The following is a 13,613-nucleotide window of genomic DNA, read 5'->3' on the forward strand; positions in this document are numbered from 1 at the left end:
TTCCCTCAAAAGACTAGATGCAGCTGTAAGCGGAGCGCCTGAGAATGCATAAATTAGACCAAGGGACTAACCACTCGGATTGTTCTTGGGCGACTCAGTGAATTATTAGTTAGTTGTAAACAGTTTAAAAATAGTCTGGAGAATAAGTAGCGTACAGACACCAATCTGCCGGCTATAAATATATATAAAAAATTATAATGTATAAATAATTACAAAAAGAATTGCTAAGGATAAACTGCCCCTAATCGTTATTTCGAATTAGGAACCCCTTAAGTTTAACCCTCTCATGTTTATCTATTTTAAGCGACGAAGAAAACTGAAACTTTGTTTTTGACCGAGTTGCCGCCCCCTGAAAAAGAATTGACTAGGGAGTAAAATGCTTGGACTTCCGCGAGGCCGTAACAGAAGAGGCACTTGACGGTTAATCATTTTGATCAAAAGTTTCCGTCAATCAATTGACGTGTGCTTCAATCAACCTTCAATCTCAACCAAAGCTAATGTAGTACACTGCTTTTGATCAAAATTGATTGAGTCATTCAGACTTTTTATAAATCACCGTCAGGTGATTTGTAATCACCTGACGGTGCTAGATGGTGCTAGAATGCTAGACTCAAGCGTCAAACAGGTTTCTAGACCGTCAATTAGGCTTAAGTCAATCGATTGACGGAAATGATTGACGGTCTAGGGCCTCCTTTAGGGATTTGATTATCATGATTTTTTCCTTGATATTTTTGCGTAAATGTAAGAGAAAACTGCAGTCAGGCTAAAGGGGGGGGGGTCTACCCACTTGGATCAAAACTCACTTTGATAGGGCTCTTTTTGTCTCATATTTGAGTCGGGAGGAGGTGGTGTAATTAATCTTTAACCCGGGCATCACCAACCCTAGGAACGGCTCTGACTGTACCTCAGCCCCCGGCAATCACCATTGTTAAGATTGTCCATAAATTCAGAAGGTAAAATATTTTATTTCTTTTTTCTAACGACTTTTCATGGCCTATATAAACACACATATGTAATTATTGACAAAAGCCCTAAAATTCATCGTTTTCTAATTTAGTATTATGCCCAGCTTAAGTTTTGTCGGGGGACGGTAGGGGGGGGGGTCGATTTCATAAACTTGCGCTGTATTGTTTAAATTATTTCAAAGATTGTGCATACGAAAGGTACTTGAAATATTTTAAGATAAATAGCGATGACAAGCTAGTAAAATTGGTAACGTAAGTCCTTTTTGATCCTTTAGTAAAAACGGCATAAACCTAAAGAGTCAAAAGTACTGTAGTAAAAAATTATTGGGTATTCCGGTTTCGCTCGTTTATGCTGTGAGAGGTGTAATAATACGCAGTAAAATAAGGGTTCTCCAAGACTATGAATATGTAGTATCGTTAGTGTAATACTTTCCCCTATCCCTGGATGTTGAAAAATCCTTTGATATCTTGATTTGGCCCGTATCCAGGATTTTTGTTCGGGGGAGGGGGGTATTTTATTTAAAAGGAGGGGGTACGGAAGATAATTTGAAAGATACATCAAAAATGTGTCTAAATGCATTTTTATTACGTTTCTAGGAGCAGGGGAGACATTCCGAGGGGGTGGATTACATATGTAGGCTACTATCCATAGTGATCTAAAATATCCAAAATAGCCCCTTCTCCTGGATTTTGAAAATCTTTCTTTTTTGTATCTTTATCAGGCCCGTATCCAGGATTTTGTTTTTTGGGGGGACGGGAGTACAAAAAAGATACTTCAAAGCGCATCAAAGATGCGTTTCTACGCACTTTACGTGTCAGACAAACATTTCGGGAGAACAGGAAGGAGTTCAACTCCTCCCCTGAATACGGCCTTTATCTTTTTTCTAAGAAAGAAAAGAATTTCTACGGAGAGTACAATCTATAGCCTACCTCTTGTCTCTGCTTACAAGTACATCTAAAGATAGTAACAGAGAAGGGTATTGTTGGATATCGAGGCTATGGCTCTCTTAGGTGCTGCTATTTCATAGGATGCTGTGACCTGCTCAATAAGACTACCATCAGTAATAGCTTTGGACCTAACAATCTAGGGGGGGGGGCAAGGTGTACCACAGAAGTGTAAAAATATAAAATTAAAGGAATTTTATGTCAGAAGTCAGCAAAACTGGGGGGGGGGAAGCTACTCCCCACCCCGGCCTAAAACCACCACTGACTCTTGTGATAGATTATAGGGAGAGCTGACCGCATGTCGATGATGTACCTCTCGCTACAGAAAAAAAAGTCGTGTGATTTTCAAGAGTTTTGTTAGTAAATTTTCGAAGTGTTGAATTTTTAATAATATAGCTGTTTTTTAGTTGACGATTAATTTAGTCCTTCGTATTTTTGACAGGAATTATACGTCGCTCCGCCCTGGCCCGGTAAACAATTTCGCCAAAATGATGCTTTCTATGAGGCGCATCCTGAGGAACAATTTTGAGATAGTAGTCGCTGGACCGACTAAAGAGGCAAGAACCCCCAAGCAGTTCCACGTCATTACGAATTATTGACTGCTAGTTAATTATTGTAAATTGTACTTATTTTTTACTCCTGGACAGCTTTTCGAGATTGTCGACTTAAATATTCATTTTCTAAAATATGTGTAGGGTATTATGCAATACTAGGCATTCAGTATAATCTGACAAACAAAATAAAGTTGATAAAATAATTTATATTAACATACATAGCTACGAGATCAATATTAATTACATGAATAGTATGATGACCTCTATTTTAATCAAAGCCCCTAAACAAGAGAAATTTTTCCTGTTCCTTCCCGGCCACCTCTTCCTTCCATGGAATTTGCTATTTTTGTTGATGTAATTTTGTTAAATTAAAGAAATCAAAAATCAGAACCTAGGATATATTTCACCTGTTCGCTGTGGACATGACTGTACCCGGGTGAGAACGAAGAGAATAGGCCCAGCTTTGACAAATGGAAGCAGAAATGAGATCATAAAATTAAACAGTAAAAACAATGGTAAAAGAGCATATAGGGGAGTTTTTGCTATCTTGGGGAATAGTTTCGATAGAAAAATGAAACTTTCAGGAATGGAGTCAGAGACGAAGTAACGCCCAGGGAAGACGTTATCAACAGGGCTGGATTAAAGTCTTTGGTGCCCCTAGGCCCAAGCAATTATCGGTTAAATCCCCGAAATTTCAGGGATAGTGGAATGCAAGAGCAATCCAAGATTCAAAGAGGAATCCAAAAATAATGCAAGAACTCTCAGCTTCCATTCTTAGTAGACACCTGACAGTTAATGAGGGGCTACCGAGTTGCTGTTTTATTTTAAAATCACTTTTTTTTGTGGATCAGCGTCCTTTTGAGGGGGAGGCGGAGAAGGTAGATACCCAGAACATACTTTCAGCCCTGGAAACATTCCTGGAAATGTCTTAACCTAACTCAAATAGTTCCCAAGATATCAAGTAACATTTTTTATGAAGCCTAACTAGTTTTTCTTTAAACCTATTATTAACTATTCTCCGACAATTTCATAGATATAACTTTTCCTTGTAGCCTTTGTCTGGGAGGACAGGGGTTCAAGTCCTGGTGTCGCTAGTTATTTAGTCTGGAACAAGGGTCAGTGGCATGACTCTGTAAGCTCAGCCAGAGTCGACCCAGCTCTAAATGGGTATCTGGCGAAATGTAGGGAAGGTAAACAAGAAGGGTGTACGAAAGCACAGGACGGCTTGGCCCAAACCCCTTGCGATTTCTGGTTGAAGGGCTATGAAACGGAGATCCCACCGCAAGTAGAGACCTTAAAGCCCAACGTAGTATTCTTCTTCTTCAATTAATGAAAACCCGTTATAACCTTCTCTACTTTTAGCAACTTCTTTTAAAGTTAGTAAATTTTGAAAGAAAAACAACTTCAAAGCAAAATTTTCAATTTGTGGACCGTAATTTACGCCTCCTTTGTCAGTCCAGTACCACACATATGAAAAATTTCCGAAGGCAGTACTTTTTTCGTCTTTTAGCCCTTGCCGTCTGTTATAATGTTGAATGTTCGTTCCACAGATTATGCAAACTTCTTAAGATTGTTGACTGTGGCGAGTTCATACCAATAAAACATTTATTTTGTCATATATTTGAACACATGATGACTTATCTAACAATGGTAAATGTCATTGAAGAATTAAAATGTAAATACATATTCAAAATTACTTCCTTGATATTCATATTACACGAAACTACAAATTTCATTAATAAGAAAAATAATTTAAAAAATAATTAGGTAGATAATGCTGTGCATGATCCCCAGGTGGCATATTTTTCATCTTTGGCGAAAAAGGTATATACCGCCACTAGGATAAGCCAAAGTAAACAATCTTATTAATTGGAACTATTTGTAGTTTTTACAAAGCTGTCTTTTTTTACAACTGTGAATGTCATGCCTAATCTGCTGAAACCAAAAACAGACCCCAAAATAAACGACAATAACTATATTCAAAACAATCTAAGTAAATCAATTTGGCACTTTGAATTCAGGCAAAAAAATAAATTACAACACATCACTCGATCAGTTTCCAATTAAAAAAAAACAAGAAAGACAAAAAAAGACCGAAAATACTGTGACTATCCTTTTTGGATAATTGTCCCTTTGAAAAGACCAGGATTCCCACCATTCAGGCCACAATAACCAGGATTGCCACCATTCACTCTGCGTCCAGGTACGCTTTCCGTAGCCAAGTAAAAAAACGTACACTACTTAAATATGTAACCAAGGAGAGCGGTTGCACTCCACTCACCCTCCCCCCCCCCAATGAAGTAGTATATTTGTCTTACGAAATATTTTAAATTAATTCTTGAAAATAATCCACTTAAACAATTTGTAATTGGGCCCACCCTTCTATCTCTTTTGATTACTTTCTTGACAATGCGATGCAGTGGCATCATTTAAGGGAGAACTAAGGAGCCAAAATCCTCCTTTTCAAGCAGCTCATTTGCATAACAGCCTCAGGTAAGGCCTTTTTAGAGTGATTAAATACCATAGGCCTAGTTAACATAACAAAAGATGACATTGACGTGAAAATAAACAAATATTTGAAAAAAAATCCTTTCCTTGACATGATTATTGCAAAAATGACAAAAATTTGGAGTTATTAATTTAGCCTATGGTTATTAACCAACCATAGCAATTGCTTCTTTAACCCTGAGTCCTTTGTAAGAAGAGATGTTGTATATAATTTGTGGACTGTGTTTGATGAGTCTATCCAGAGGGTTAAAAATAACCAAAATAGAATATAAAAAGACATCTTCTTCTGCCCCTCGTTAAAATCACACGAATTTTTTTTAAACATCTACAGAAAAACACACAATTGAATATCTAAATTGCTCTTTGTGGTTTGCCTTCATTCACCTATAATCTAGCATGACCTTTCCAATTTTTATTCTTTTATGTTTTTTACTCCAATTTTATTATTAAAAATTGTTGAAAGCTTTTCTTCCGCTGTTGTAAAAAATCCTGTTTTTCCCACACTTTAAACACCAAAGCGGAGGTCTCTGCCAAAATATTTGTTTTTTTCTTCAAATATTTGTTAACTCGGTGAAAAGATTTCCTCTTTCCGCGTCACAGGTGTTTTTTGCTATTTCAAATTTTTATTTAGTAATTTTATCCAGGGGAAAAAGTAGACAAGCACATGAGAGGAAGGACTTCCATCACCTCCTCCAAGAAAAACAGAATTTACCCCTTCCTTATATTTTCCGAAAGCCCTGTATAATTCACACGTTTTGCCTTTCCTCAAATAAAATCCCCGGAGCAATCTTAGCCAGGAGGCCTTCCCTTTGTTATGCGCCCGACTTCACTCCACTTCGGGTACTTGTCTATTACATAAAACACACTCGAGAAGTGAGGTTTGGTTAATGCTAATGAAAAAAAAAATATGATGAAAATAAAATACTTTATTAGCAAAATTGTGAAAGCTAAAACTTGGAAATACGCTTCCAGAGCGCAGAAATCTCCTCAAGAATCGCTTTAAGATGAACCCAGCCTTCTGCCCTTCCGCCTGCAAAATGTACTCTACTAAGTATGAATGTAAATGAAGACGGGATGTACCTCGGTGTTGTATGTTCCTCCACTTTGCGGAACCCCATATTCTCTTTACTTTTTAGGTAGAGGCGCCGGTTCGAGGGCGGCAGTAAAAGCAGAAGGCCAAGTTCATTTTAAAGCGACTCTTGAGGACGTTTCTGTGCTCTAGGATATATTTCCAAGTTGCAGTTTTCACAATTTTTGCTACTAAGGTATTCTATTTTCATCATATTTTTTTTCATTAGCATTAACCAACTTCACTTCTCGAGTGTGTTTTATACAATAGACAAGTACCCCCACTTCCTATAATTTGACACCCCTCGCCCTGGATTTCAAAATGACGTCTGGTTTTCATAATAAATTTAAAATCTTATTAAGAAACACATACAAATGTAATCACACCTTAGCAATTAAAACAGAGAACTGGTATATCTTATCAACAAAACAAATTATTTACATGGTAATGGACAAAAGATAATATACAATCATACATAGCCTAATTTAAGGCATATAAAACTGATAAAGCGAAAGCCTCGAGCCGGCTTAAGCCCCAAGGCATAAAAACTGCGGATACCTTTGAAAAAAATAATCCGTCAAATATTGATATTTCTGATGGATTTCAGACTTTTGAGTAATGATTAATCTGGATTAATCCGTATTTCAGCCATCTAAGAATAAGCAATGATAAACGGAGACCTGTTTGCTGAAGAATGAAGCCAAAAAACAAACAAACAAAAAAAAAAAAAAAATTTTTTTTTCAAAAAACAGAATGTAGGCTACATGAAACAGGTATGTGCTCTGAACTTCTTCTTTTTTTCTTGGGGGGGGGAGAAGAATCTTAATTTCTCTACTCTAAACAGCGTAATATTTTACTTTTCAAAATGATTATTAATGGAATCTTTTATCTACTAGAAAATATTTTCCATTTGTAGCAAGGCCATGTCCAGATGTGAGGGGGGGGGGGGTCCCCTCTCGAAATGTTTTTCTGATTTGCAAAAAAGTAAAAAATGCATATACAAATTGATACGTTTTCAAGTTTTTTGTAGCCCCTCACCCTAAAAAAAAACCCTCCCCGAGCAAAAATCCTGAATACGACCCTGATCTGTAGCCTACGTTGGCTATCATTCGTTCAACACTTAAGATCATATCGAATGATTCTAGAATACAGACAGGGGCGTCAATTGTTCCCCCTCCCGTTGATTAAATTTCCCTTTTTTCGGTATTTCGGTATTTAGATGGAAAAATGCCGTTTTTAGTGCTTTTACTAAAAATTTTCGAAAAAACACCAAAGTAACCCCTCTCCTAGATTTAAAAAAAAACATATTTTGCTCTGCCCCTAGTATTTTTTTTTTGAATTGGTACCCCTGAGCACAAACAGTTAACAAGAACGATAGAAATAGCAATTATATTTTAATAACTATATTTTGGAGGTAACTAACCGAAAAAACTTCCAAAACCTTGCTAAGCAAAATAACAATTAAATTAATTTTTTTTTAATGAAAATCAAATTTTTACGACCTATAAGTTAAGCGATAGAGATTGGCTCGCCATAATTTTCAAATGGCCAGCTTATAAATCAAATCAAGCAAATTCGTAAACAGTCGTACATGCGAAGCATATATTGAAATTAATACATTCACAAAACGTTCAAGGAAGTGGGGTTGTTAAACGGAAGTGGGGTTCTTAAACATGTCCACCCGAAAGCATTAGTATTTTGATTGGTTGGATAGGTGACAAGAAATACAACCGAATTACATGGAAAATACAATAAATCATAGGAACAATCATGACAACTTTAAAGTTTATCTGAAGACCCCCACTGCTGCCTCAGGGGGCTTTATGGTTTTCCCCTTCAATTACGGGCAAACATAGGACAAGATGGGGCAGATACCAGCTCCCTCCCATTGAAGCCCAAAAATCCATTAAGTGTTTTCCTAATATCACAAACCATATTTTCTGGTAAAAACGAAACATTTTCTAAAGCTTAACACCCCTCTTCCATACTTAAAAATTGCTCCAAATACCTTGAATTGGACAATCTTTGAGGACTTATCTCGATTGATCCTATTGGTTGACAAATACCAATGATAAGTAATTTAACTTGATTTTTGAGGGTTTTGAAATAATCAAAATTTTGATTTTGGGTTTTGAAATAATCAATTTTCAAACCATAGTTTCACTCCCATTTCTGCTAGTGTGTCGGCTACGCTGAGGCTTATGATCAACAATAAAATGGTTACTTCTATGGATTGCTGCGTGGTGTACAGCAGGGACTGTTTGGAGGTAAGCAGGCGTCGACTGCTTTCTGTGGAGTATTCTCCTCCCGCACCGTCCCCATCCACCAGCTGCTTTAGCGACCCATACCCAAAGAGCGCAAATAACTCCACCAATTAAGCACATAAAAATCTTCAACATAAAAATTTCAACAATTCGTGGTCTTTGCAACTGTGTTAACCATAGCTCCCGAGAAAAGTATTCGTTTAAATGAAAACACAAAACACACACCATTGGTACAAAGAATAAAACTGAGAAGATACATAATCTTTTTGAAGATTGTGCAGTTTCAGTGTCTGGTTGCTGCACTGGTATGTGAAGTGAATGTCCTCTTTGTGGAGCTGGTACCTGAACAAGAGCTGTATGATTTGGAGTGGATGAACAGGCTGAAAGAAGACCACTGGCCATGAAACCAGCCCCAATCACCAGGTAAATCAGTTCAGGGATGATGACGAAACGGAGTAAGGTGTCTGAGCTTTGGTTCCCAACAAAGCACATGCCTGCAAAGAAAAAATTCATTTGAAAGCGGCAATACGGTTCTAACCACAGATTTGTTACTCGAATACATGGTTGTGTTCGGTTACTCGAATACATGGTTGTGTTCGGTTACTCGAATACATGGTTGTGTTCGGTTACTCGAATACATGGTTGTGTTCGGTTACTCGAATACATGGTTGTGTTCGGTTACTCGAATACATGGTTGTGTTCGGTTACTCGAATACATGGTTGTATTCGGTTACTCGAATACATGGTTGTGTTCGGTTACTCGAATACATGGTTGTATTACGTTTGTAAAAACGTAACAAAAATGAAAATAAATTTTTGATGCATTTTAAAAGTATTTTTTTGTAAACAACCCTCTCCCGAAAACTATTCTTTTGCGCTAGAATGCCCTTTTTTTTAATTGACCGTTTTTATACGAATAGTTTTTACATATCACCGACCGCAAGGGTTAAATTGACTCCAAATGTTTATAAGGCAGTATTATTTATTGTATTCCATGGCCGTATCAAGGGAAGGTAGGGGGTTTGAACCCCGAAATGTTTGTCCCACTCGTTAAAAACGAAACAAAAATAAACATAAGCAAATTTTTGATGCGATTTTTGTTTTTTTTTTGTAAAACCTTCTCCGGAAAAAAATCCTTTTGAAGAACCCCCTCCGAAAAAAAAATCCTGGATACGGCCCTGTATATAGGGAACCAAGTGGTCAAGGTTTATGGAACTCGTTATTGTCTCGTAATTCCAAAGAAACAAGGAAATACAACTTGCTGGAGAAAAATATCTCTGCCTAATAACTGTTTGGTCCTTTGTGAGCAATATTAAACCAGTAAGAAGAACAAAAAGAATCCGAGTCACTTTCTTTAAAAGGAAGATCTCTGTTTCTCTGTTTCTGTAGTCTATCATAATTAATACATCTATGGTTCTGAGAGAATGTGGTAATTAATTTTAAGTTAAAGATTCCGGCTTGCGCATCAGATTGAAATCGAAATTTCCTAAAAAAGTCTTCCTAAAAATGTTTAGCATAAAATTACTTACATTTGTTACTTTGGAAAGCCAATTTTATCGACAGAACTAGTTGAGTCACTCAAAGGTTGAGTCAATAGAACCAGCAGGGAGGTTGGGGTTTGACCCCCCTCGAAATGTTTGTCCGAATTGTAAAAACGTAACAAAAATGAATATAAAGAAATTTCTTAAGGGTTTTTGAAGTATTTGTACCCCCCCCGAAACAATCCTTTAGTGACCCCCTATTATTTACAGTAAATAATGAATATGGTCCTGGCAGAAGTATTGCATACTTTAATCAATTTGGCTTTTAAATTAGATAAATTAAAACATAAATATGAACTGTTCAGTTGCTGATTGTCTTTTTTCTTAGTCCTTATTTTCAGTCGAAGAACCTTCATGAACGTAAAAAGTTAACAGAGCAAACCTACCGCTTTGACATTGCATAAATGATTACAACATTTGTATGTAATCTGGTTTATATACATACATTTAATCCAAAGAAAGTAACTTTGTCCCTAGAAAGAAACAGTAGACCATATGTCCAGAGGCAACAATTTAGGGGCAGTGGCTATATTTTGAGAAATACACATTTCTGGTATTCCATTGACGAATGCCTTTTTGCTTTTTCATAGAAGAGTAAAAAAAAAGAAATACCCCGCTCCCATATTTTCGAAATCCCCCTCCTAAATTTTGTGAACAGACGCCATTGCATATGGTCACTTTGAAAGATATCTTCTGCTAATTATGATTAGTTTTTACCATTAACCCATCGTAAAATTCTTAGATATAAAGTGATTTTTATTTCATCATTTGTTGCCTACTTTTCCCCACTTTTTTTCTGGCTGTGGACGTTTACATGTCTTAAACGTCGGGTATTTTACGGTTTATACGGAAAATTTAGGGGGTATATCTGCAACCATGTCCCACCCCAAGTCTATATACGTATAAATCCATAAAAAGTTTCTTACGTTTTGAAGTATCAATTTTATCGGTTCTTTTTAGCCTCTTAAAGCAATTAAAATTTTTAGCTAATACTACTTTGGGATATGTATTTATGTCCAACTCTCATTACAAGAAAAGAGCTGAAAAGAACAATCATTGACGCATATTGATATTTTGGCGTCCCAGAGTATTCCTCCAACTGAGTTGTAATTTACGCTGCTTTATTTACATTCCACTTAAAGCGTTTTTGTTCGCAAGTGTAAAAATAATAATTACGCTCCTTGTTATTCAAATCCCGAACGCATATAATCTTTACAGTATCCAAGGGGCTGCATGCTACGACTCTTTGTGTACAACCAGAGGCGAGATTGAAAACATCCAGGGACTTAGGCAAGGGGTCCTCCAGGTCCAGACCCCACACAGAAATTCTAATTTTTTTCCAAATTTCTGTTCATTTTTTATTCAAAGTATCAATATTTTCACAATTGCCCCCCCCCAAATAAGTCCTCGAGTACGTGCCTTCCTGCGTCCATAGCCAAACACAGACAAGGACAAAGTAGGGCTTTCGGGCCTTGTCCTCCTGCTTCTAAAACTCGTATGTTTTCTGTCTTTTCATTACAAATGATCGATAGGATTCATTTATTTCGATTCTGCTAAAATGTTTGGACCCCTCCCTCGAAATAAACTTTTACGTACCCCCTCCCCTGGTTGCGTAGTTATAAACACAAGTTAAGAGGTCAGTGAGGTAAGACCCAAGAAATAAATGGACTCAAAAATACAGGATATCCAATAGTATGGACAGTGTATAACCCCTTGTCAAAATCTCTGCTTGTCTGGGTGGAAACCCATTTTAGCAGAATTGAAGAATACGAGCCCTGTTTTCTCATCTATTTAACAGTTAACATCACCACACTCTGGACAAAAAAACAACAACAAGCCTTCCTTCATCTAAAACAAATCAACTTTTTGCAGATTTTGGATTTTGATTGGATCTAGACAGTATTTAAGAGGTAATTTTGAATATTACGTGATTAAAAAGTAATTACAGTTTTTTATTGTTTCATCGTTTAAAACTTCAGGTTATTCAACATGAATACTAAACTTTCGTTGCATTCCTGATTTTGGATATAAAAAAAGCATGATCTTAAAATTTCCTGGAATTTAAAACCCAGAATCCTCTATTTTACCTCTTGGACAATAGGGATAAAATCAAAGAGTTCATGATAACAAACTATAAGCAAGGAGGGACCCTGTTCAATAGTAAACGAAACTCTAAAAAATTGAATTTTGATACCAATAGATACATAAAAAAATTTAAATTTTATGCTGATTTTAAATATATAAGTTTCATCAAGTTTAGTCTTACCCATCAAAAGTTATGAGCCTCGGAAAATTTGCCTTATTTTCGAAAAAAGAGGGAAACACCCCTTAAAGTCCTAGAATCTTAATAAAAATCCCAGCTCGTATCTGCAAAAATGTGGAATTTTGTATTTTTTACCAGAAAAAAAAAATCACGGATGCACGTTTATTTGTTTCTTCCCCAGAGGTGATCGCATCGACCCATTGATCCTAGAATATCGAATAGGGCTCACTCGAACAGAAATTCAAAGTTCTAGTGCCATTTTTAAGTGACCCAAAAATTTGAGGGTAACTAGACCCCCTCCCACGCTCATTTTTTTCCCAAAGTCACCAGATCAAAATTTTGAAATAGCTGTTTCATTCCGGATAGTCGAAAACATAATAATAATGTCTCTGAGGACTACTTAATCCCCAACAGTCCTTGCGGGAAAGACTGCAAGTTATGAACTTTGCCCATTATTTACATATAATATTGGTTGTTAGGAAGTTTACAGACGTTCACAGGGGGAATTTTTCTAGTGGGGTTCGGGGGGGGGGTACGTGGAAGGATCTTTCCATGGAGGAAGATTATTTTCCATGAAGGGGGCACCGGTTTCCACAATATTGTTAAAAACGATCAGAAATAAAAAAAAATTCAACTGAAAGTAAGGAGCAACATTAAAACTTAAAACGAAAAGAAATTATTAAATATATGAGGGGGTTCGCCCCCTCGTCAATGCCTTGCTCTTTACGCGAAAGTATTTTTAGTACTATCAAAATAGCTATTTATTCTAGTTAAACGTCCTTTGTGATTCAGGGGTCATTTTTAAAGAATTGGAACAAAATTCGAACTTTAGTGTAAAGAGCGAGGTATTGACGAGGGGACGAACCTCTCATATACGTAATAATTTCTGTTAGTTTTAATTTTTAATATCGCTTCTTACTACCAGTGAAAAAAACTAGTTATTTTTTATTTAATTTAAATAAAGATTAAGGGGGCACCAAATTCCAAAAATTACGTGCACCAGATGGCACGTGCCAAGCGTGGCGTAACTGTACATAATACGTAGCACTCCAAGATATACAGCAGGTGATGGGATGTGAACACCCCGTCGATAAAGATGAAATTCATCAGTTTGTTTTTATTGTCGTAAGATCGATGTATGTCGAATTAGAACTTCAATTATCAAAAAAAGAATTAATAATCATATTAAGATTTTTGAAATTCGGAGTTAAAGGCAGAAGATCAAAATCGGGTCGGGAAGACAAAATTTAATTATACACAAATATAATACTATATTGAGAAAAGGACTGACGCCCCCCGCCTCCTTAAGGCCAGAACATAATTTGCAATTTGTTGAAAACAAAATAAATTTTGAATATTTTCGCTTTTTTAACTTTCATAAATCAATAATCATTAAGATTTTGAAAATAAATAACAGTATATATTCCAAACTATTAATCCCCATTCATTGGTTATAATGGTGATTTTTTCGATATTATGAGGAAAATAAGGATTGTATTCAGTA

General features: G+C 36.3%; 1 protein-coding gene across 1 annotated transcript in view; it reads right to left on the reverse strand.

Moving 5' to 3' along the window:
* Positions 1-4,424: 4,424 nt before the first annotated feature.
* LOC136039582 (frizzled-4-like) overlaps positions 4,425-13,613 on the reverse strand; it is a 59,070-nt gene continuing 49,881 nt past the window's right edge. Inside the window, exon 4 of the mRNA XM_065723437.1 lies at positions 4,425-8,799. Within this exon, the coding sequence (XP_065579509.1) occupies positions 8,189-8,799 (611 nt within the window). The 3' untranslated portion in view covers positions 4,425-8,188. The remainder of the gene's footprint in view (positions 8,800-13,613) is intronic.

Source organism: Artemia franciscana, chromosome 19, assembly GCF_032884065.1.
Source record: "Artemia franciscana chromosome 19, ASM3288406v1, whole genome shotgun sequence".
Classification (NCBI taxonomy): domain Eukaryota; kingdom Metazoa; phylum Arthropoda; class Branchiopoda; order Anostraca; family Artemiidae; genus Artemia; species Artemia franciscana.